Here is a 24,736-nt window from a genome sequence, read left to right as displayed (position 1 = left end):
TAGTTTCAGGTGTGCAGCAAAGTGAGTCAGTTATACATATATGTATATTCACTTTTTTTAAGATTCTTTTCCCATATAGGTCATTACAGAGTACTGAATTCCCTGTGCTATACAGTAGGTTCTTACTAGCTCTTTCCTGTTTGAGAGAAATCCCTTTGAGTAAAGGCTAGTGCTTCCACCTGCTATTTTTCTGTCTTGTACCTTTTTCTTCAAATAGTATTTTCTCTCTCCCCTGCATCTTGAGTCTCCTGGCTCCTCCTGTCTGCTTTCTGACATGCACACGTCCTGTTGTCCTAAGCAAATGGCCTACTGCTCCCTCCAGCTTCTATTTCATCTTTCCTCAGTGACAGTACATGTCACAGGTTGACTTTCTTAAACCTACTGCATTTATTTCCTCACTACAGCCTTTACCTTAGAAAATGGTTTTTATTTTGATTATACTTAAAATCAAATGCACTTAACTCTGATACGGATATCGACAGTGTTTTCCAAACTAGTATCCATATACCTATTTCCATTCCAACCTGAGCAGCAGTTGAATGCCAGAATAATCTGAAGTACCTCTCCAATCCGTTGTTCAGCAGGTAACTTTAAGCATCTGCTGTGTGCCAGGGACCACTTTAAGTACAGAGGATTTAGTGGTGAAAGACAGAAAATAGGGTCCCAGCTCTTTTTAGGGAGGGAACTCAGCATCTAGAAGGGAAGTCAAACATTGAACAAGGAATTTCAAGTTCAGATGCATTGGAACCCTCTAATAATAAGTAAACTTAACCCCACTTATTATTAAACATTATTATTAAACCTAGTATGAGGGTTCGGAAGAGGCTGTCCAGAGGCTGTCAAGACTTCTTTAAAGTCTTGACATTTCAACTCAAGACTTTAAAGAATAAGGGTGGGGATGAGTGTGCAGCATATAGAAAGAAAGTTTTAGGTTGAAGAACTGAAATAATTCCCATTAAACGGGAGAGTGGAAAGAGGACTGGAAAGGTAAGCTGAGGTTAGATCTGGCAGGACTTTCTAGGTCACGATAAGGATGTTATACGAAGACAGTGGGAATCCATTAAAGGGTAGTGTATAAGGTATAGAAAGTATGCAGTGCACTATTGTAGGACCTGATGTTCCTCTTGTAACCAGTATGGGACAGTGCCTTCTGGAGTGTGCAATGCCAGAGAAATCTGAAGTACAACCCATCTGCATCCCAGTGGAGTGTGGAGGAAAAGTTAGACTCAGCAGGACTTTGTATGTATAAAGTCAGGAACGAAGAATAATACTAACTGGTTTCCTGCTGGGCAGCAGGTGAACAGAGGTGCCGTTCTCTGAGATAGGTAGGGTGGGAAACAGATGTGTGCGTGGGGGTTGGGGAAGAGGGGAAGGTGATAGAATGAATTTTGAGATTCTTCTCGGATATTAGCGAGATGACAGGTGGTTCTATAGGTAAATAGAGCAGTTTAGACTAGGGATTTGGTTGAGATTCATAGGTTTATAGAAGGAGACAGGAGTGTGAAGATAGGGACTTCCCAGGTGGTTCAGTGGTTAGAATCCACCTGCCAATGCAGGGGACACGGGTTCAAGCCCTGGTCTGGGAAGATCCCACATGCTGCGGAGCAACTAAGCCCATGCGCCACAACCACTGAGCCTGCGCTCTATAGAGCCCGTCAGCCAGAACTGCTGAGCTCACGTGCTACAACTACTGAAGCCCGCGTGCCTAGAGCCTGTGCTCTGTAACAAGAGGAGCCACCGCAGTGAGAACCCTGCACACCACAACGAAGAGTAGCTCCCGCTCACCGCAACTAGAGAAAGCCTGCACACAGCAACGAAGACCCAACGCTGCCAAAAATAAATAAATAAATATTTTAAAAAACTTACAGTACTCAGAACTGTGTGGTTTTCACACTGAGTTGTACTCTAATTAGTTGTATATTTGGCTGGTTTTCAAAGATTAAGGATGCTTAATAAATATTTATTGAATTGAGTATATTTTGATAGAAATAGTTCTTTTAACTTAGCTACATCGAAATTCATACCCGGTACATACAACAAACCTGTGGAATAAATCAGTCAACAATAGAAAATATAGCTAAGGAAAAGGTAAAACTATTAAAATCATCTGGTATTCTGCCACATAGGAAGTGTGATTCATGTGATGGTCTCTCAGTCTACATGTGGTAATGTTTATGTTTTTATTTTCGAAATAGGAATTGTTTTGTGTGTTTGAGGTTATTTGGGGGGGCGGGAGCACATTTCAAAGATGTTGCAGATGGTTAAGAAATTCTGTTTTTGAGCCCTTTTTAAATGTGTGTGCTTTACTGGTATGTCCCACAAACTTGGAGATGTTGCTAACTGGTACCTTTAGGCTCAGTTCTTACGGAGTTCGTGTGTATTCACTTAGTCTGCTTGAATGGTATGATTGTGCTTCCGACTGATCTGAGGAGCTAATTTAGGGGAGGTGACTTGGGAGGACAGGGTCAGTCAGCACAGTTCAGAGTTCCCTTACTCTGCTTTCACCAGCATCTCTGATTTTAACTGTTTTCACATACGGGGGTTTTGTGTAAAATTTCCTTTTACACAAAGTTTTAAGCTCCCCCTGCCCCTTTGAGAATTGTTAATCTACTGGTATATAACATGTGTTCTTTAAATCAGATTTTATAGTGTAATGTTTAAAGTAAATCAGCAGGGAAATTTTGTTATATTTTGTCAGCATAGGGACTGTAGAGTTCATGGAATTTACCTTTCTTCCTTTCCTTCTTTCCTTCTTCCCTTCTTTCTATCTTAGCTTTTTAAAGATGATATCAGGTATCTGTTGACAATGGACAAACTGTGGCGGAAAAGGAAACCTCCAGTTCCATTGGATTGGGCCGAAGTGCAAAGTCAAGGTGAAGGATACATTTTTGTCTTTGGGATAAGCTAAATTGGAAATTCTCTAACCTAAAGTCTTTAAACAGCCCTGTCATTTCTTGGTGTACAGTGGTATACACCCATGGTAAGAAATTCAGACAGTTCAGCAAAGTATGAAGAAGGAAAATCACTGGAAATCTCATCACCTAGGGAAATAGTTACTATTAATGTTTTAGGGAATGTCTTGGTGATAACTCCGTGCACGTAGACGCAGACAGTTGTATATGCACTTTCCGTAAATGGAATCATACTATTTATATACTCTGACTTGCTCTTTTCAGTCAGTATTATTTAACTAGTCCCTTATCAGTTAACATTTAGTTGTTTCATATTTTCCCTGACATAAAGTGTTGTTCCTTTAACTTATTTATAACTTTAAGTGCAAGAAAAACTATTGTAGTAGTGACTACTTCCTTACCCACTCTCCTTCAACACATTGTGTCTCAGCTTGTTTTGCACAGCAGTGTTCAGCATAGTGGAACTTAAAAGGTACCAGGAGACTTAGGATGTCAGTTTGGAGCAGTTTTCTATAGTTATCTACAGTAACGGATATGTCACTTTATGGCCCAATTCAATTATTGCTCTAATAGCTTCCGCTTTCTGAATGCTAACTATGTTCTGGGCATAGTGATTATTATCTTATCTACATTATATTCTTGAATCCTCTAGTAATCTCCTTATGAAGTTCTGAGACAGTCTTGCACCTTTCCCATATCAATATTAGCGATTTTCTTGTACACATAAGTGTATCTTAGTGATAATTACTTTAATGGAATTTGTTTCATATTATTTGATTTTCTTATCGTCGGGTATTGAATTGTTAAACAGAGTAGAGGAATGATGTTAATAGTGAAATTTCTAATATTCTTTTCTTTAGGAGAAGAAACCAATGCATCAGATCAACAAAATGAACCACAGTTAGGTCTGAGAGACCAGCAAGTTCTAGATGTGAAGAGCTATGCACGTCTTTTTTCAAAGAGCATTGAGACTTTGAGAGTTCACTTAGCAGAAAAGGGAGATGGAGCTGAGCTTATATGGGACAAGGTTTGTTTTGAAAATGTGGGGCAATTACTTGTATATCAAATGTATATTTTAGTTCTTGAGCTGTACCAGAACCTAGTAATTTGGGGATATTGTTTATTCTACCAGATTTTGAGGACATGTTGATTTTTGTTTGGATGTTTTCATCTCTAATTACTACATTGAACTATGAATTTTCTATATGTGAATTTAAGCAATATCATAAAACCTCATTTTAGATTCTCACGTGTTCATGGTTTATAAATGTGACTTTAATGGAGTAAAATGTTTATCTGACTTAAGCAAATAGGCTTAAGAGAACTTCTTACGTAATAGAGATTTGTTAATAGAAGTCATAATATCTTTTTGGAGACAGCAGCTCATAGGCCTAATTTGGCCTTGAGAGTAATAAAATTGCCTTTTAACTCTTAAAAGTCTGAGAGACTTCTCAATTGAAAAATGAGATGTAGTCTTTCTTACAAGTTAAAACAATATTTAAAAGTATTTTGCAGTTAAATGTTACATTTTGAAATTTGGTGAGTTTACTTATTTTTAATTGTAGTCAATATTTTCTGTGGCTGTAAATGATTTATCTGATAAAGTTTATATGTTCATGTATTGGTAAAGATTTGCTGTGAGTTTTAAAGTAAGGAGAAAAGTTTGATCAGTTTAAGAAAACTAAGGTAACTTTATGTGCAAATTTTGAGATGGGTTGAATCAGTCATCTGAAATAAAGCTGGTAAATTTAGATTGGGGGAGTCTTGTAAACATTAGTCTTTAGGGTTTGTGTGCTATAAGGAGTAACTTAAAAAATTTTTTTTTCATTGTTACTGTTACACTAGTGGTTTGGGAGGTTTTCATCTATACACAGGGGCTACATAACAAAACTTGGAACTGAATTGTTAGCCTCTGTGAGTAAACTCTGAAACTAATGGGTGTGATAAGCCAATTGCCTGGGGAAGTACCTGATGGACACTGTGTTAAATAATCATATTTAATCCTCACCACAACCTTACAAGATGTTTATGTAATTTTCCCTGTTTAACAGATTAATGAATATTGGCTCAGGGAGGTTTATTTGCCTGTGGTTACATAGCCAGCTAAATATGTAAAGAACCCACGTTCTATCAATGCTTTTTCTTTTATACTTTGGTGTTTCTGAATTATGGGCTACGATAGTTTCTTCTCAGTTCAAAGCCGGAAACCTTGCTGAAATCTAACTAGAGAGACTAGGATATAGGCTCGGGAAGAACAGAAGTTGTAAAGGGAAAATTATTGTCCTGCCACATCTGAAAAGAAACAGTATAGGTCTGTGGAGTACATGAAGGGAGTTTGGAGAAGGAAAGCCAAAAGGAGTAGTTCAGCTGTTTCTGAGGCTTCAATGAAATAGCTTTCTCAAAACAGCTTGTGTTCCCTGGGGTCTGTACTTGTCAAACAACCTTATTGTTGACTGATGGACCCAGGGAAGGATTGCCACAATCAATAAATGGAATTGGTATTCTGGTCTATACCCTTAGTCTCCAGTGCATTTGTTTAAGCAGGAGTGAATTCCTAGAACCTGCTGGCTCTTGGTAAGACCACATTCCTGGATCACAGGAGCTGATGATGAGCCCCTGCCCCCTTCTCATCCAGAGAGGCCATCTCTTGTTCTAGTTGACTTGTTATAAATGTGTGAAACTGCTGTTCTGAAAGAAATACTAGCCAAATGAGTAAATTTGTGGGGAGACTTGTTAAATTGTTTAAATTATTGGCAGGATGACCCATCTGCAATGGATTTCGTCACCTCTGCTGCAAACCTCAGGATGCATATTTTCAGTATGAATATGAAGAGCAGATTTGATATCAAATGTAAGTTTTTTTGTACTTCAGTTGTATCATCTAAAATTCTAAGGTTTTTAACAGCTAAACTTTTTTTTTTTTTTTTTTTTTTTTTCCAGCAATGGCAGGGAACATTATTCCTGCTATCGCTACTACTAATGCAGTGATTGCTGGGTTGATAGTATTGGAAGGATTGAAGATTTTATCAGGAAAAATAGACCAGTGTAGAACAGTGAGTGTTTCTATTTGCAATTTTTAAATTAAAACAATAAAATTGGTTTAAAGCAATGGAAAAGTAATTCAAGTTACCTTGTGAGTTGCATGTTTAAGTAAGCTTCCTGGAAATTATAACAAAAAGGAAAACACATTTGCTTCTCTTATTTTTGTCACATTTGCAGAAGCTAGTTTGCTTCTAACATTTCTAGTTTTACTGATTCCTTGGAAGAACTCATTGTGTGAGTTCTTATATTAACTTTTCTCAATTGTTTTTCAGTTCTAAGAGTTCTCTGGTTTAAAATTCTATTTGGTTATTTTATAGTCCCCTGTTCTTCAGTCATTTTTTGTCACTTTTTTATTTTAAACTTATATTTGATCATGTTTATGTCTGAAATCTTTATGGATGAGTTTACAGTCATCTGCTAGATCTCTCTCATAGTGTTTTGTTTGCTTATGTGATACCTGATTTTTTAAAAAAAACAATTAGTATTTGTTAAAACTATATCTGTGATAATTCTTTAAGGACCTGTTGAAGGTGTGTTTCTTCAGAGAGGATTTTGTGTTTAATTTTATTTATTTAGTCTTTAAAATTTTATTTATTCATTTATTTATGGCTGCATTGGGTCTTCGTTGCTGTGTGCACGGGCTTTCTCTAGTTGCGGCGAGCGGGGGTCACTCCTCATTGCAGTGCATGGGCCTCTCATTGCGGTGGTTTCTCTCTTGTTGCGGAGCACGGGCTCTAGGATCAGGGCTTGAACCCATGTCCCCTGCATTGGCAGGCAGATTCTTAACCAGTGGGCCACCAGGGAAGGCACCCAGTGCCATTATTAATGCACTCTTAAAATACCTTTTACTGTTTCCGTGAAATTTCAGGGTGAGGGAATGTAGACTCATATGATCAGTGAACCTGCCATCTAGGTTCAGTTTTCTATTTAAATTTTTATTTTGGTTGTCATGTTTTTAATTTATAAGAACTATATATTTTTTGATTTCTACCTTTTTATAGCAGCCTGAACAAGTGTCTACTTTGTTCTGTAACATCCTTTCCATTTCTTTGCTTTCTTATCTCTCTTCTTCTCTTGGGCTAATGATACCTATATGTCCGGGCTTCATTTGTTCACATTTATAAATGAATGCCAGGATAGATTAATAATAGTGTTAGCCTGAGTATTAGTAGTGTTAGCAATTGTTTTTATTACTGTTCATTTCTACCTTCCCAGTGAAGATCAAGATCAAATAAGTCTGTTCTCTCATTGTACCCTGCTTCCAGCCCTGACAGTACAAATGTATATGCCTAGTATTTATTGTGGGGAGAGGCTACAGTAGGGCTCTTCCTAGCACTTAATGCCTGTCAAGGGATTTACTTCTTTAAGCTTCGGGGAATTGATGGGGTTCTTCTTTAGAGTTAATTCATCTTAGCAGATACCATACTACATGGTAATTGCACGATGAGAATTTGTGTATCAGTTTCCAATGTTCTGACATTTGTAACTTCAGTGCAGTTTTTTTTTTCCCCCTTGGTTCTTATTATTTTTTTGTTTGCGTATTAGGGAAATAGTAATAGGGCCAGACATACATTATTTTTCCTTTTATTATGTAAATGTTAATATCATAGTCATCTGAAAATTTGAAAAAAAGGCAGCACATTTGTTCCATATATCTATGAAAGCATTATCATTAATTAGAGAAATTAGTTTATTGGTCTTGTTAGAAGTTGGCTTAAAGTTGATAAGAATAACCACTAGGAAGGAACCCCAAAACTGATTTAATGATGGTACCAGAGACAAGTATGGTTAGGCCCTTATTCATGCCAAATTAGTCTGCAGAATAGTCTATATAGAGTCTTCAGTACACGGAGATTTCTTTCCAGTAAGCTCAGCCTTATTTACAAGGTAGCTAATTTAAAAAGAAGGTTGGAAAAATCAGTCTCTTAACAAGGTTTTGGGACTTCCCTGGTGGCGCATGGGTTAAGAATCTGCCTGCCAATGCAGGGAACGCGGGTTCAAGCCCTGGTCTGGGAAGATCCCACATGCCATGGAGCAGCTAAGCCTGTGTGCTACAACTGCTGAGCCTGCGCTCTAGAACTCGTGAGCCACAACTACTGAGCCCATGTTCCTCCACTGCTGAAGCCCACATGCCTAGAGCCCATGCTCCGCAACAAGAGAAGCCACCACAATGAAGAGTAGGCCCCGCTCGCCACAACTAGAGGAAGCCCGCACGCAGCAATGAAGACCCAACACAGCCATAAATAAATAAACAAATAAATAAGTACATACTCAAACTTTTTTTTAAAAAAAACAAAAGGTCTTGATTTTCCTTCTGGAAGGGAGTATTTAAGTGAACACTGTATGATATATGAATTATGACTCAAATTTCTGATTTTTGCTTGTGTTTTTTTTTTCCCAAAGATTTTTTTGAATAAACAACCAAACCCAAGAAAGAAGCTCCTTGTGCCTTGTGCACTGGATCCTCCCAACCCTAATTGTTACGTATGTGCCAGCAAGCCAGAGGTGACTGTGCGGCTGAACGTCCATAAAGTGACTGTTCTCACCTTACAAGATAAGGTAAATGCAGGACCTAGTTCTCTTCCTGGTTGTTCATTTTTCTTTTTATAAGAAAGGTTGTTCATTTTTCTTTTTATAAGAAAAAACAAGTCCCCTTTTGCCTTTTACAGTGTTACTGTGATAACAAACTAAAAGCCAGATAATTACCCTAATTACTGAGGTGTGTTGCTCTGGTATCCTGGGTTGTTTTACCATCTGGGTCCTGTTGTCTTTCCTGTCTGTGGTTCCAGAATATGTGCTTTACATCCCAGAAGGGAATAGGTGTTTTTGGCTAGAATATGGAGCACAGGTGGTACATTGGTGGACAGTATCTTAGTAAGCAAGTTCTTTGTTTCTCAGGCAGTGTGTAAATTCTGTATTTTCTTGGCAGATAGGAGGTATCCTTACGTGATCTAGTGACGGTCCTGATTCTGGTATGTTAAGTTAGTCCCTGAGAAGGTGCATCGTTTGCACACTTGGATTCACCTGTAGAGCTCTGGAGTGAGAAATGGAGGGTTAGGATATGGTCTGGTTCTATAGCTTGGTCCTTCAGTTCCTCCTAGTTTTTTTTAAATTAGGAAAGATTTTAAAAATGGCCTGGGGCTTCCCTGGTGGCGCAGTGGTTGAGAGTCCGCCTGCTGATGCAGGGGACACGGGTTCGTGCCCCAGTCCGGGAAGATCCCACATGCCGCGGGGCGGCTGGGCCCGTGAGCCATGGCCGCTGAGCCTGTGCGTCCAGAGCCTGTGCTCCACAAAGGGAGAAGCCACAACAGTGAGAGGTCCGCATACCGCAAAAAAAAAAAAAAAAAAAAAAAAGGCCTGAATGGGTTCCACTTCCCACTTTGGGGATCGTTTCAGATAGTTCCTCTGATTATGTCCATCATGGTGCTACATATTTATATATCTCCTGACATGGGGGAGTAGACCTTCGTGGCCCTAATGGCTGCTTGAGAATGAATGGCCTTTCTCCCAGAAATGGTTACAGAGGGCGGGTTGATTTGAGCTTATGTTTTGGATGGGGAAGCAGCAGGACTTGATATACTGGAGGGTGGTTGCCCCATCTTCCTTCTTAGGAAAGAAACGATTATAGTTGGTATCTACTCATTCTTGAGCTAAAGGTAATTCCACTATTGGACCTTTAGAGAGTTCCTCCATTGTTTGGTTTTTCTGTTTATTTGTTTGTTTTATAGGATCAGGTAGAATTTAACAGTATTATCACTCCTGATCCGTCTCTGAATTTAGAGATGGAACTTGGGAAGGGGAAGACTGTTTATCTGAGAATCAGATTGATGAGAAATATTTCACCTATAAAACATCTGTCAGTATGGGTTTGGAATAGAGACTAAGATAAAATATGTCAAGTGTCTAGCTTAGTACCTAATCTGCTGGGAACGACAAAATACCAAGAGCCAGCCAAGGAGTTCTCAGTCCCCATCTGGAGGAAGTTTTACCTGATCTTTATCAGTGGTCAAACATGGGGGTGGAACATGGGCATGAGATAATTGGGTACATTCCCATTGCTTTCCTGCTTGCCCTAAGGTACCTTGAAGAGCAGCTTGGCTCATTTCCAATGGAAGGGGAAAGTTAAGAGCCTTTATGAAAAAAAAAGTCTAGGCTTTTTATGGTCTTTAATTCCATATGTTAATATTTTGAATCTTTTTTTTCCTTATAGATAGTGAAAGAAAAATTTGCTATGGTAGCACCAGATGTCCAAATTGAAGATGGAAAAGGAACAATCCTAATATCCTCAGAAGAGGGAGAGACAGAAGGTATTTATTATACATGGCCTGTGTTCACTCCCCCTCATTTGGATGCAGACTGCCTGTGTGAAGGAGTGCATGTTAGTTTATCCGTTCACTACATATGGTACTCAGTACCTCAGCTGACAGGGGTGATGTTTGTCCAAGAGTGGGGAAGCCTTGATAGCCTGCTCGTGATATAGAGCAGAGTGTATTGCTGAAATCAGTGCCCAGTTTTGGTTTTCTTGGCTTTCCTTTTCGGAAGTTTAAGCAGTTCATCCCTTTTGTTAATGTATTTGTTATATAAGGTGTAATGCATTAGTTTCTGTTTAAGCTTTCCAAGTGAGAATTGTGTTGTGGTTATGCCTCCTTCAGACCACACTGGTCAATCTGATTGGACTTAGAAGTTCCCACACCTCATTTGTCCTGACGGGGAGTGTCAGCATTCTTTTTGGCTATAGCTCCTTGTTAAGAAATTTGGAGATATTAGGTCATGAGTAATTGATGGTTGCGTTTTGGCTGGGTCATAATCTGTTTTAAGAGTCTAGTTGAATATTTAAGCCCCATTCTAGCCATCTGTCTCTTTTAAAGGCTAGGACCTTAAAAATGGAAACTGGTCAAGAATCTCAGTGGCTTAAATGTGGTCCTTTTCCACAAAATACTTGTGCTACTGAGGGTGAGAGAGCATTTGTTCAAATATGTTTGGAGTCCTTCTGTATTGCAGGCATAGTCATAGATATTCGTAATTCAAAGATGAATAAGATAATTGTCCCTGGCTTGAAGTGCTTACAGCCTAGAAGGAGAGGAGGGATTATCAACAAGTAGATTTAGTGCCATCTAAGAAATACTATAGAGAGAAAGTGTACAAAGTTTGAATTGAAGCTTTGTAAAAGGAGGGTCGGGGAGGGGGTGGGGTGTCCCAGGAGAAAGAGGACTCATGGACCAGTTCTTGAAGAAGAGCTGAGGGGGGAGAGTCTGCATTTGGGCAGAATGAACAGCATCTACAAAGGCATAAACTTATGAAGCAATGTAAAAGCTTTAGAAATGGCCAGGTATTTTGTTTCACTGGAAGGTGGGGTGCTGTGGGGGTTGGCAGTGACTGTGCAGCTGGAGGATTCGCTGTGTCATATGTGTAATGTCTGTTTGTCTTCCTCCTCCCCCAGTATCCTGCTCCCACCAGGGTTTAAGCAGGGAAGTAATACATAATCTGCAGGGGGGTGAGATAAGGATGTAAGAGTAGAGGCAGGGAGTCAGAAAAAAATGGAGGGAAGTGAGGGATTTTTACTAAGGCAGAAGCAAATGGCAGATTTGAGATTTGCAGAGGCAGAATTTAGAGCACAGGTGAAGAAGAGTAACATTGTTAGGCTTGGACAGAACTGTTGCCAAGACTCTGGCTTCAGAGGTGATGCTAATTCACCAGGATAGAATGCTCAGTGACTGGGTTCCCTTTTGAACATGTTGGGCTGAGGAGTTTTAGTGAGTGTGAAAGGGCTTGGAGATGGAAGTCTGGATAGAAACTATTTTCCAGAGACATTCCAGGGAGACTAAAAAGGTAAAATAAGAAATAAAAACTAAGAACGCAAAAGATTATTAGATTATGTAAAAAAATTATGTAAATTTAAACGTAAGTAGAATTTAAAATACAGTTTACTTAGTATGTGCCAGGCATGGTGGCTATAGGTCAACAGGTTATACACAGTCTGTAGACACAGAGCAGATACTCAGTAAAGCTGACTGTTGTGAGGGGAGAGTGTAAATTGGCAGCTAAATGAGGAAGCAGTTTGTAAATGAAACTTGAGTGCTTTTACAGGTCAGGAGAGAGGAGCATTTGAACATGCAGGAGAGAAAGGATAGTTAAGGCAGGATGGCCCTAGAATAGGTAGGAGGAGGTGGTGACACCAGAAGTTTGGTTGGAGAGATTGTTCTTCATTGGAGTATTTATAATCCATGTAGCAAAGGCTTATTGAGTGCCAGTAGATGCTAAGCATGGTGGGCTACATGCTGGGGATATTCAAATGAAGCAGAAATGACATGTGGAAGAGAGAACTAAGTTGGAATTATTAGTTTTTGGAGACCCTGCTGTCTGTCCATTGAGAAATGTTGAAAATTTATGTTGAAAAATTCATTGAAATAAAGTTTCCTCATACTTCTGAATTGTAAAATTTGCTAAAAGTAGTTTGTTGGCATTTCTGTGGATAACCTCTTTAGAAATAGAGTATATTTTGAACAATTCTAAAAGTTGTCACTGACTCCTGTAGGATTCCAGATTAATTTGGTTTCAAGGGGAGAAGGTTCTCAGAACTTCTCACAGTTCGATTCCCTTGAAGTAATTTTGGTAGTTAAGTTTTCAGGGCTGAGTAGCTAAGTGAGTAATACTTTAGTGGACTAGTTTACTAGGGCTGCCATATCAAAATACACAGACAAGGACTTAAATAACATTTATTTTCTCCTATTTCTGTAGGCTAGAACTCTTAAGATCAAAGTGTTGGGAGGGTGGGGGGAGTTGATGGGTTTGGTTTCTCCTGAGGCCTCCCGCCTTGGCTTCTTCTAAGGATACCAATTAGATTGGATTAGGGTCCACTCCAACAGCCTCATTTTAACTTAATCACCTCTTTAAAAAGCACTGTTTCGAAATATAGCCACATTCTGAGGCACTGGTGTTAGAGCTTCAGTGTACGAATTTTTGGGAGATAGAGTTCAGCTTATAGCAGGGGGTTTACCTTTAAAAAATTAAAGTGACTGCTCCACGGACATATAACTAAAGCATCTAAATTTCTTTCAAATTTTCTAGCTAATAATCACAAGAAGTTATCAGAATTTGGAATTAGAAATGGGAGCCGGCTTCAAGCAGACGACTTCCTTCAGGACTACACTTTATTGATCAACATCCTTCATAGGTAGGAACTATTAATATTTTAAGTGTAAGAAGTTATTTGAATATACAAACTTAAGATAAAGTGGAGAGAAAATGTTTTCTTACCTTTAAACCTTACTGTTCATTTGAAGCTGCACCATGTATATGCTCAAGTTGGCCGCTAAGTTCCCTGAGGTTTGACCTACAGAAAAATCTGAGAATCCAGAAAGAAAAGGGATAAGCGAGAAATGTTTAAGGGTTAACTAACTCATCAGTGGTGGCTGATCAGAAAGACCTAGAGAGGGTAGAAATTCAGGTGTTTGAATAGTTATAATCAAGGGTGCATTCATTTTGATAATTGAACTAGAATAAAAAATTTTAATTAGTTTTAAAGATGATTTGGAAGAAAGAAATATTTCTCCCATAAAACAAGTATTTCATTGTGATCTGGAACAGTAACAAGAGAGCATTAAAATTTATCCTATATAGATTCCTGGGTCATGTATTTTTTTCTTTTTATTTGATTTTATATCCTGCCCACTTTATAAAAAAGCATCCAAAGTGCTTGCGTTACAGGATATTTGCACATATGTAACACAATTTAAATACAGATGGTCCTCCACTTTGGTGTGTTTATCTGCTGAATGAGGTAACATGCTCGTTGCTACCCTTAAACTGCACCCTGACTCATAACTTTAGGTAGCATCTAACAAAATGCAAAGGCTGCCACCTGCATCCACATGTTTTTTGCCAATGTTGCTATCTATATATCCAAACTTTTAGAACTTGTGTAGTTGTTTGGAGAGTATTATATATATACTTAGTTTATAAAAAGCATAAAATGACAGGAAAAACTGAATGTGGGTTATTAGTATAAAATGAGACAATTGAGTGAAAGGTAGATATCGCTAGGGAGTGATATCTGGCCTCGATTAGACACCAGTTGGATGTTAGTGGTGTGCTTGTGTTCAGTTGTGAAAGGACATGTACAATAAAATGGAAATATATCACATGGTGTCTAAAAAAGGAGGCATAATTAGGGTTTTTTTTATCATATTTTTTAGCTCTCTGGGAACAGAACCCCCCTTATAACATGTAAGTCTTTTGTTTGACTTTCATGCATTAAACTTTTATACATGTTTTTGGGAACTCATTACAAAAGCAGGATGCTGCCTGTAAAGATGGGGAGAAAACCGAGAATCCATGTAACTCTACCCCCAAACACTAAATTACTCTGGTCAAGATCAGAGTACAGTGTATAGAATCTTTTCACCTAGTAGCTGAAGAAATAATGCCTAAGAATTACATCAGGCCTCACAGTTTTCAACTCATTTTCTGCTTTAGCAATAAAAGTTACTTAACATTTTTTTAAAAAACCCTTTCCCTGAATTGAAAGTGCGATGTTATTGACCATTTGAATTAGAGTTTTGAATTATCATAAAAATCTGTTATAGTCTTTTTTAAAACGCTTTGAAAATCAGAATCCAAATATTTGGTGTGTACGTAGTATACGCTTTTTGAGCTTTGAGGACAGTTTCTGTCTGGTGTGCCTTTGCTTTTGTAAGTAGTATAGCAGTGGTCCAGTGTTATAGTACATGGTTCTCTTACAGTGAAGACCTAGGAAAGGATGTTGAATTTGAAGTTGTTGGTGATGCCCCAGAAAAAGTGGGGCCCAAGCAAGCTGAAGATGCTGCCAAAAGCATAACCAATGGCAGTGACGATGGAGCTCAGCCTTCCACATCCACAGGTGAGTCATGGCCCCCCGGCCAGCAGGTTGTTAATTTACCCACCAAGCACGACTGTTTAGAACAAACTGATTATTTTATGAATGTTGACCATAAAGTAGAACTCCGTAGGACTACTAGAGGTGTGTGTTGGTTTGGCATTGTTTTAATGAAGCTTTGAATGTATGAACCATGAAGATATTTAAGACTGGGTAAAATTTTTATGGAAAATAGACACTTTATTTTTTTGTTCGTTTGTTTTTACGACTGGAAATGTCAGTTTACTGGTGTAGAAAGATGGTTCATTCTTAGTAGTAGTAGTTTTGGATTTTGTATGCCTGTTCATAGGGGCAGTAAATCAGTGCATCTAACTATTTTGAGTGAACAGATGCTTGGTAAGTATAACATTTTAGCATTTCACAGTTTTCTCAGAACCAGTGTGACTTCGATAAAGTGCACCAGAAGCTTTCTTTTCCTGGGTGTTCAGTGTTGGTGCTTTACTGTGCTCTAATGTAAACGTTTACTACCTGCCTCACCCCACCCCAACTCTCTCTCTCTCTCTCTCTCTCTCTCTCTCTCTCACTCTCACTCTCACTCTCACTCTCACTCTCACTCTCACAGTCTCTCGTTACTACTTTTTCACTTGTTTTCATTTCTTTGACCCTGTGTCTTTGGTGTTCTTTGGAATATGGTGGTTCCTTGGTTTTCATGTTCTCTGAGAGTTGTAAAGATGGACTTTGAGGTAGTCCAGAGTGTGTGGGCCATGGGTTCATGACCTTTTCCCCCCTCTGAAAATAGAAAGGTTCATCATCCTCCTTTAAGGAAAGGACTGGTAGTTTTTCAAAAATCATAATTCAAAATGTGCATTTATCGATGCGCTGCTGTGGATAGGTTTTGGAGGCTCTAGCAATGAGTAAGGTAGGTGTTCTGCCTTTGATTTAGTGCAGTGGTGGGAGATGGGTGACGCAAAACCAACCGTAGTGTAGGGTTAAGAGCATACACTGTAGAGCCCCACTCTGCAGGTTTGAATCCTGACCTCATCCTCTGCTACTGTGTGACCGTGGGCAAGCCTCTGCCTCAGTTTCCTTTTCTGGAAAATGGATAATAATGTTATCTTCTTTATACGGTGGTTGTGATGATTAAATGAGTTGTATATGTGAAGTGCTCAGAACAGTTCCTGGCACGTTGTAAGTGCTATGTATATGTTGTTGTTTATTACTACCACTGCTGCGAATATTAGGATATTCACCCTCCTCTTTTCTGTTGGAGAAGTAGAAACAAGGAACTGTAACAATTCCTTGGAATTATATAATGCTTGTTAAAATTTTTGTTTTGATTAAAAAAGAAAGAGGTGCTCGTAACAGAAAACATTAAAACACTACGGAAATATGTAATGTGTAAAGCCAAGGTCCTAAGGGTAGCCATTCTAAAGTTTGGTGTGTATTAGAAGAGTTAGTTTTTCACATACGTAAAATTTTAGTGAGCTGCTAGTAACCCCCCACTTTTAACCATTTTTTCCCTTTTTTTCTGAAATAAGCACAAGAGCAAGATGATGTGCTCATAGTTGATTCGGATGAAGAAGGTCCCTCAAATAATGCCGACATCAGTGAAGAAGAAAGAAGTCGCAAGAGGAAATTAGATGAGAAAGAGAATGTCAGTGCGAAAAAGTCACGCACAGAGCAGACAGAGGAGCTTGATGATGTTATAGCATTAGATTGAACGGAAATGCCTCTGAACAGAACCCTCTCACTGCAGTAGGCCTTCTGGGCAGAACCAGGTTATTTGTTATGTCCTTTGTTCCAAAGGGAAAAAATTGGCACCAGTGACTTGAAGATGATTCTGCTCCCTTTGAAAGCATTCATTTTGCTAGAACTATTAGAAACATTGCAGTATGCTGTATTGAAAGTAGGAATATAGTTTTAAAACCCTTTGAACAAAGTGTGTGCATAACCAGTCATGAGATGGAACAACACAATGCATGTTGCCTTTTTAATGTAAATACCCTTAGGTATCATTTAACAGTTTTACAATATTGTGGTTTAGTAAAGTTGATACCTGGTTATAAATATTATGCCTTTATTTTTGGTTAGAAGAAGAATTATTTTTAGCCTAGATCTAACCATTTTCATACTCTTAATTGACTGAAACAGATTCAAAGAAGTATCGAGTGCTATGCATTGAAACTTGTTTTTAAATGTTAACTGGCACTATGTATATTAATGTAAAACAGTTGTTAATTTACTCAAGTTTTCAGCTTGTACTGCCTGGTATGTCCGTGTAAGAAGCCAATTTTGTGTATTGTTCCAGTTTCAGGTTATTTATATTTGATGTTTTGTAAAACTCAAATACGACTATACTGTACTTATGGACCAAATAAATGGCATCTGCATACTTGTTATACATGCCTGCACAGTTCACGTTTCTGCCGGGTTTATACGTTGTATTTGCTGCAGGCATGCTATATTCTTTGCTTTTAGAAAATTAACTCAGAAACGGACGTGGAGGTTACAAGACCTCTGCTGTTTACCACAGGTGAGTATGTTCTGAAAGAAAGCTTTTAATGCCATTCGGATTGTAAACAGTTGGCCTTCTGTTGAGAACGTTTAAGTGATCTTTGCTCGGCCCCAGTAACTTGGAGCCTTCGATTTGAGACTCCACAGGGAAAGCCTTTCCTCCACTCTGGGTTGTCCCCAGGTCATCCAAATCCCTTCTTGCATTGTACCATTCAGGACCCAACTCTGGCCAGCAGATGTGACCACACCAGTGCTGAAGGGGCAGTACTCACATCTCTGTCTCGGACCTCGGAAGGCCTTGGCCTTTAGGCCGCTGTCACACAGATGTGCCTGGAGTTTTTGGGTAACAGAAACCCATGAAGCTGTTTGCCCAGTTCTGTACCTCTCTGCCTTTGGTATTTTTGGCCACAGTCAGCCAAATTTCAAGTTGATAATTCTCTGTATTGTTCCACTTTGTGTAATTCTTACTCTGCCATCCAGCTTACTCCTCGTCTCTGTCATTTGTAAATTCATCATGTAATCAAAGCCTTCAGAAAAATCGTGGCGAGCAAGACTCAGCCCGCAGGAGCATGCTGCTTGACGCCTTCAGGATGAACCGACTTCCGTTCTTCAGATACGACAACTACAAGCAGGCTAGGTTCCCACCCACAACTCTATGACCCTGTGAGGTTCACTTGGCCTCTAGATTTTTTTGGAGGTTTCATTTTCCTCCAGAAAAATAAATGTCAAAATTACAGAGCTGTGTAACAGATAAAAATGAGATATTCTGGAATACCACCTCTCAGAAGCAAGTTTTGGTTAACTGGTTGGTCCCTGACGATCAACTCCCATTTTGAAATTTTGCATTCCGAAGAGCTCTCCAGATTTGAAAGTCTCTCCATTCCTTAAAACCTCACCCTTCACCCTGCCTTTTTAGACACAATTGTCAACAGTGTATTTCTGGCAGGTTGTGTACGTTCTTTGGTTTTCTCTTTCCCGTTTGAACGTATGTGGCGTTAAACGCCTGTTTGATCTGTAGAGGTGTGTTTCTATCTTGGCAGAGCAGTGGTGGTCATCTTTGCAACAACTCTGTGACCACTTTTCCAGCAGTTTCTGTCCGTTTTCTACTTGTTTTTATAAAATCTGGGTTTACCAGCAAAGCAGGTCTGACTGCAGTGTCTTGTTTAACTAGACTAAGATTCAAGCTGCTCCCATGTCCCTGGAGAGTGGAGATACTTTAGATCTGGCCTTGTATTCATGGTTTTCCCACATGGGTCTTCTTAGTGGGCGGGCTGGAAGCAAGGCTCCACAATAGTGTATCCCTGGCAGCTCCAGCCTGAAATACAGTCTGACAAACCATCTTCCAGCCTCATTGGGAGCAGTCTGGCGACTCAAGTTTACCTAGAGAGTTCATTGTCCCAAAGATCATTCCACGTACTTGGCATGTACCATGAAAGGATTCAGTGTTTTAATATAGAGCCTGAACCATTAACGAAATAACTAATCAGGCAAAGATCATCAGTGGATATCAAAACCTTTAGTAAAAGGCTCCTGAGAACAGAACCTTTGCAGAGTGCTCAAATGTTGCTGTATAAAAAACTCGTGAAAGGAAAAAGCTCAGTCTTGACAATGGACTGATCTGTCATCACTGTAATCAAGTGATCAAACCTAGCATCACTAATGGGACAACCTGGTATGTGCTTACTGATGAGATGTTGATTTAAAGAACACACCACCTAGGCACCCCCCGAAAAAAGTAACTTATATATAGCATCTAGACCTCCAACTGACGGGAAGTAGAAGGGGTACAGGAACAAATTAAACATTTAGAGGAAATAATTGGACAAGTATAGAATGTGTGATATTCTAGAACTCAAGTGCAAAATAAATGACAATTCTTGTGACAATTAGAAATTTGAAAGTGGAATAAGTTAGGTGATAATGGAATTATTTTCGTAGCTATGGTAATGTTCTTATATAGGCCATTGTCCTTATTGTGACGTTAGAGATGAAGCTCAAAATACCTACAACTTTTAAATGGCTCAGCAAATAATACCGGAAGAAAAAAAAGCAAAATTAACATTGAATATAGATGGAGCCTATATACGTTGTTCACTCTGCCATCTAACTTTTCTCTGAAAACTTTCATAGTAAAAGTGGAGAGATATATTCTGTATTTTTCTTTAGTGCCTGTCTCTTTTTCAAGTTTCGTATTGAGTATATCCTATGATTGAAGTCAGAAAGGTAATAAAGATTATTAAAAATATCAGATGGAATGAGAAAGTGTTACAGCGATTCCTGGGTTGGCATTGATGAAATCAGCTTTGCTCGTCCGTATCGCTAGGCTGAGACTTAGGAGGAAGTCTTCATTTGAGCCTCCGGAGAACTAAGAAGAGGACCAAATTGTTCCCAGGAGATTAAAGGGCCACTTAGAAGCGGCCAGAAAACGTTTGGTTCATAGTGCATGTTCCTGTTCCTGAAAATGGCCCATTGATGGCACATATGTCTGAAGGGGACTTGCCCCATGGCCAAGGACGATGGGCAAATTTAAGCCTCTGGTAATACAGAAAGCAAAAACTATTACAAACCCAAAGAAATTAGGGAAGAAAAACTGTTGGCACATGTTTCTAGTCATTGGGGCTTGTAGGTGTCGTGAAGATCTCTCATTTCCTTGCATCTTAAAGTAGGGTTCCTGAGGACCAGGATCCATTTGATTGTTTTGCAAGACATATTTAGTGAAGTATTTCTATAGACACTTTCATACTGGGAATACATTATTTGCATTCTGCACACAGGGAACTCCTTTTGAACTGCTCTCACTAAATAAACTGCATTGAACTATAGGGCTCTGATGCTGCTTTGTGCTTGCATGTATATATATATATATATATATCTTATATATTCATTTTATTTATTTATTTATTTAATTTTTTTTGGCCAAGCAGCATGAGGGATCTTTGTTCCCCAAACAGGGATGGAACCCGGCCCCGGCAGTGAAAGCACAGAGTCCTAACCACTGGACCGCCAGGGAATTCCCTATAACAGTTTTAAGAAGTTTATCTTATTTTTTAATAAATTTATTTATTATTTTTGGCTGCGTTGGGTCTTTGTTGCTGTGTGTGGGCTTTCTCTAGTTGCGGCGAGTGGGGGCTACTCTTCGTTGCAGTGCGTGGGCTTCTCATTGCGGTGGCTTCTCGTTGCGGAGCACGGGCTCTAGGCGTGCGAGCTTCAGTAGTTGTGGCATGTGGGCTCAGTAGTTGTGGCTCGAAGGCTCTAGAGCACAGGTTCAGTAGTTGGAGAGCATGGGCTTAGTTGCTCTGTGGCATGTGGGATCTTCCCGGAGCAGGATCGAACCCGTGTCCCTTGCATTGGCAGGTGGATTCTTAACCACTGCGCCACCAGGAAAGTCTCCAAGAATTTTAAATCTTGCAGCAAATGATGACTTACTACACAAGGAAAGGCTGAGCAAAAATTTTACTAGAATGTATAGTGCTCCAAGAAGGTCCTCAAGATTTACTTTATAAATCTTCTGAAATTTACTTTCTCAGAATGTAAGCATTGTACATACCATCATTCACTCATTCTATAAACATTGCATCCCTACTCTGCACTATGCTGCTCTTGGAAAACCTTGCGAAATTTGCCAGCCTGTAGAAATCTTTAAAAGCAGTAAGAAACTAAGGGCTGGTGTGCACGAATCTTCTCATCTTAAGGCAGCAATAGGTAGCAATGAGAATCTGAGGACCTGCAGCCTGTGTGTTGCCAAGCTTCCCAGTTGGTCCCAGTGGCAGCTTCCAGCAGCACTGAAAGTCATGAACACCAACCTCATGCTCAAAAATGTGATTCCAAAGGCTGTAGGAATTTGGTCATCCCCAAATAGCTCCTCCCCATGGAGATGCAGACTGGCTGGGGTCTTTGCCATGTAAAGTTTGTGCATAAATTCCCATTCCTGAGTGCAGGATAAGGTTTCAGGGCAGGAAAGTGAAGGTCCTCCCAAGATGGCCACTTGCTCCCTGATGGAGGAAGCAAGCTGTAATTGTCAGATCCTAACCCTAATTCTTAGATTGGGGAACCAACCATCTATGGCTTTAGTGGTCAATGCTCTGAAACTTCTGTGCCCCCAGAGAGGCCTAAGGGATGAACTAGGACCAGGGGAAGCTGGTGGACTCAATCTGGTAGAAAGAACTGGGCCTCAGAAAAGGGGATGAAAAAAATCCCTTTGGGCACAACTCCCAGTGGATTAGGCAGAACATGCACCTTGGGTCTGGTGCTGTGTGTTAATGGGAGGACTGGCCCTTAGGTGCTGAGCTGGGAGAGGTATGAGTGTGCTTTAGGTGAAAGATTACTTCTGCTCTCCCCAGGAAAAATTATTTTATAAAAGTAAATACTGCTGTAAGCTGAGGGGAGAGAAAGAACTGTGGATCCCAGCGATTCTTCCATATGGTGTTTGACTGCATGCCATCCCCCTTTCCTCATAACCCAAGTTACTTAGTCCATATTTGATTGACATTTGAGTGTGTCCCAAGACTGTGGGAAAACCACTGAATTTTGTCCATAATTGGGGTCCAGAAAATATGGACACTACAGACAGATAAGGGGGTCTCATTACAAGGTGAGACAATGGGCTCTCTTAAAAAAAAAAAAAAATCACCATTAGTGTAGACAGAGTCTGGGTAGGATCAGCATCTGGGGCCTTAGAAGGAAAAGATGGTGGTTCAGGGTTTGGTGTGAGACTAGATTGAACATGTCCTGTTCTAGCCTCCCGAGTATTGGTCCGTTTGTGTAGACAAAGAAGATTCTGGTTGAAAGAATGATAGAACTAGAGACCCAGCAGTTCTGTTGTGAAACTTCTTTCTCCAACAGTGGGACCCAGGCAGTGGTCATTGGAGCCAGCTCATACTAGCTTTCGAGAGCTGATTATACCCATTTCTTCCCAAGTCTGTTCAGTGACATCATGTTGGTAGTTTAGAATTGACCATTTGTACAAATCAGGGCTCCTGATTTGTACAAATCTCCCCCAGAGCGCTGGTTGTTCATCTTTTACGCACACCCCTGGACTCAGGAAGAAAAAGGCCAGAGAGCACCCCATTGTGCTTCTCAGGCAGAAAGCCAGCGAACTGAGATCAAAACCCACCCTTTATTGAGGATACAAAAGGAGATGGGGTCTGGGACACATTCAGGTAACGTATAGATAAGAACATGTGCTTTTGAATCCTACTTTGTATCCACTTAATGGCATGATGGTAGGATTCCCCACATCATTAAATATTTTAAAGGTATTTATAAATAACTGCTTAATGAATTTCCCACTTCATGGAAGTACTTTATTCTAATGTTGGAACAGCGAATATTTTTTTATTTTATTTATTTGTTTTTGGCTGCGTTGGGTCTTTGCTGCGTGGCCTTTCTCTAGTTGTGGTGAGCGGGGGCTACTCTTTGTTGTGGTGTGTGGGCTTCTCATTGCGGTGGCTTCTCTTGTGGAGCACAGGCTCTAGGCACGCGGACTTCAGTAGTTGTGGCTCGTGGGCTTTAGAGCACAGGCTCAGTAGTTGTGGTGCACGGGCTTAGTTGCTCCGCGGCATGTGGGATCTTCCCGGACCAGGGCTCGAACCTGTGTCCCCTGCATTGGCAGGCGGATTCTTAACCACTGCACCACCAGGGAAGTCCCGAACAGCGAATATTTTATTTATTTGTTTATTTAAACGAGTTCTGGCCAATTTTATTAAAGAACAATTTTGCATGCTTTTCACCAGTCTGTTTTGGCATGCTTCTAACTATATCAGAATCACCTAGATCAATGATAGCCAGTGTGCGAACTCTCTAGTATTTTCTATCCGTTTTGCCCAATTCAATATTATTGCCACTGTGGTGATGGACACCAGTTTTCCATTTCAGTGGAGGATGACTGGTTTTGCCCTGCCTTGTCTGATCATTTTCGGAGTTGGCTTGTACCTCAGCCGTACTTTCCACTTTTCATGGTGATTAGGAGCCTAGAGTTGATGGACTCTGGCAACTTTTTCATCTTTGCTGCCACCATCTTCCTGTCTTAGGTGTGGGACGACCCCCAGCTGCCAAGATTGCCAGAGAGAAAGCAAACATTTTAGGCTGTTTCTCTTCCTGTTTGTGGGTGGTTGTTATCCTATCTATCTATCTATCTATCTATCTATCTATCTATCTGTCTATCTATCTACTGTTAGAGTAAGTAATGTCCTTTAGCTGACCCTGGACTCCAGTATATTATTTAAGTCTTGAAAGCTCAAGTGGTCAGGAAAGGATGGAACAGTTATTTAAGAAGTACCTTTGAGGGCAGAGAGCTCCCTCTGAGCTCCTTGTCAGAAGGCTGGAGATCCTAGGTAGGACTGTTTAGATTACATAAGTAAGGTGATAAACACTTTTGTGGGTACACTGTTGTCTGCCTTGGGATTACTTGCCTAGAATAGATACTTGGAACATGACTGCTTTCAAGAGTGTTTTTGTTTGTTTGTGAGGATGTTAATAACACCAAACTGCGCTTTCTGACAGGATGTACCAACTTACACTCATAACCAGTAAAATATACACAAATATACACCACAGTCTTGCCAATATCTCCATTTACAAATGGTAGATAATGTGATCAGAGAAATATAATACCTTGCTGTTGATTTCATGTATTTTCCTTTCTCAGAGTGGAAGATCATTTTTCACCAGATGGCTCCTCCGGATATTTGCTCCCTCCAAACCACTTGCCCCTACCTGTGCCTCCCCACCCCCCAGCCTGGGTTGTAGGGGTTGGAATTCTTCCAGCTCTGAGAGGTGGAAGCGGGGAGGAGTAGTTGGGTCGGACACTACTCCCCTGACAGCTGAGAATGTGCCACAGTGAGCTCCTCAGCGATGTTGAGGCCAGAGCCCTGGTCAGTCTTCACCGGGACCATTCCCCATCCAGGCTTCCTGTTCCCTGAGACACTGTGGGTGCCTTCCTGGCATTCTCTGAGGAGGGAGGTGCCTGGAAATGAGAACTCTTCCACTCAAGGTTGTTTTCCTGGATCCACAGGCCCTGACAGATAATGGTTTGCTTTTCTTTCCTACAAGCTGTTTGAAATGTATGACAAGGGCTTTGTAGCTTGTATTTTGGGGACAAAGCCCTACTCACCTCTCGTTCCCCTCCCCCACCATGTGGCCACAAGGCCCTATCCCGTCCCAGGACTGGCGCCTCACCCAAGCCCCTGTGGGCAGGTGCTGGAAAAAGGAGGAGTCCTCACATCTCTTGGTGACTGCCCGTGGGTCACAACTGAGGCTTCCCCGCCCCCTGGCTTAGCCCGAGGCCTATTTCCGGCCTCGCCTGGCCTTGGGCGCTTGTGAACGGCGACCAGCCTTGGGGACCAGTCTCAGTCCAGCCCCAGCTCCTAGTACAAGGCGCCTTCCCCACCAGGCTGGTGGGGGCACCCGAAACCAG

The 24,736-nt window shown here is 40.4% G+C and overlaps 1 protein-coding gene across 3 annotated transcripts in view; it reads left to right on the top strand.

Annotated features, from left to right (window-relative positions):
* The window catches only part of UBA2 (ubiquitin like modifier activating enzyme 2), a 31,702-nt gene extending 14,495 nt beyond the window's left edge, over positions 1-17,207 (top strand). For all 3 annotated transcript variants that reach the window (XM_082677354.1, XM_082677355.1, XM_082677356.1), the window contains 9 exons: positions 2,774-2,873; positions 3,773-3,939; positions 5,670-5,763; positions 5,853-5,965; positions 8,358-8,513; positions 10,165-10,261; positions 13,023-13,128; positions 14,696-14,832; positions 16,347-17,207. In XM_082677354.1, coding sequence (XP_082533480.1) covers positions 2,774-2,873; positions 3,773-3,939; positions 5,670-5,763; positions 5,853-5,965; positions 8,358-8,513; positions 10,165-10,261; positions 13,023-13,128; positions 14,696-14,832; positions 16,347-16,528 — 1,152 coding nt within the window. In that variant the 3' untranslated portion in view covers positions 16,529-17,207. The remainder of the gene's footprint in view (positions 1-2,773; positions 2,874-3,772; positions 3,940-5,669; positions 5,764-5,852; positions 5,966-8,357; positions 8,514-10,164; positions 10,262-13,022; positions 13,129-14,695; positions 14,833-16,346) is intronic.
* The last annotated feature ends 7,529 nt before the right edge of the window (positions 17,208-24,736 follow it).

The sequence above is a fragment of the Grampus griseus genome, assembly GCF_964374135.1.
Source record: "Grampus griseus genome assembly, chromosome: 19".
NCBI lineage: Eukaryota > Metazoa > Chordata > Mammalia > Artiodactyla > Delphinidae > Grampus > Grampus griseus.
This window is presented reverse-complemented; position numbering and strand designations above follow the sequence as displayed.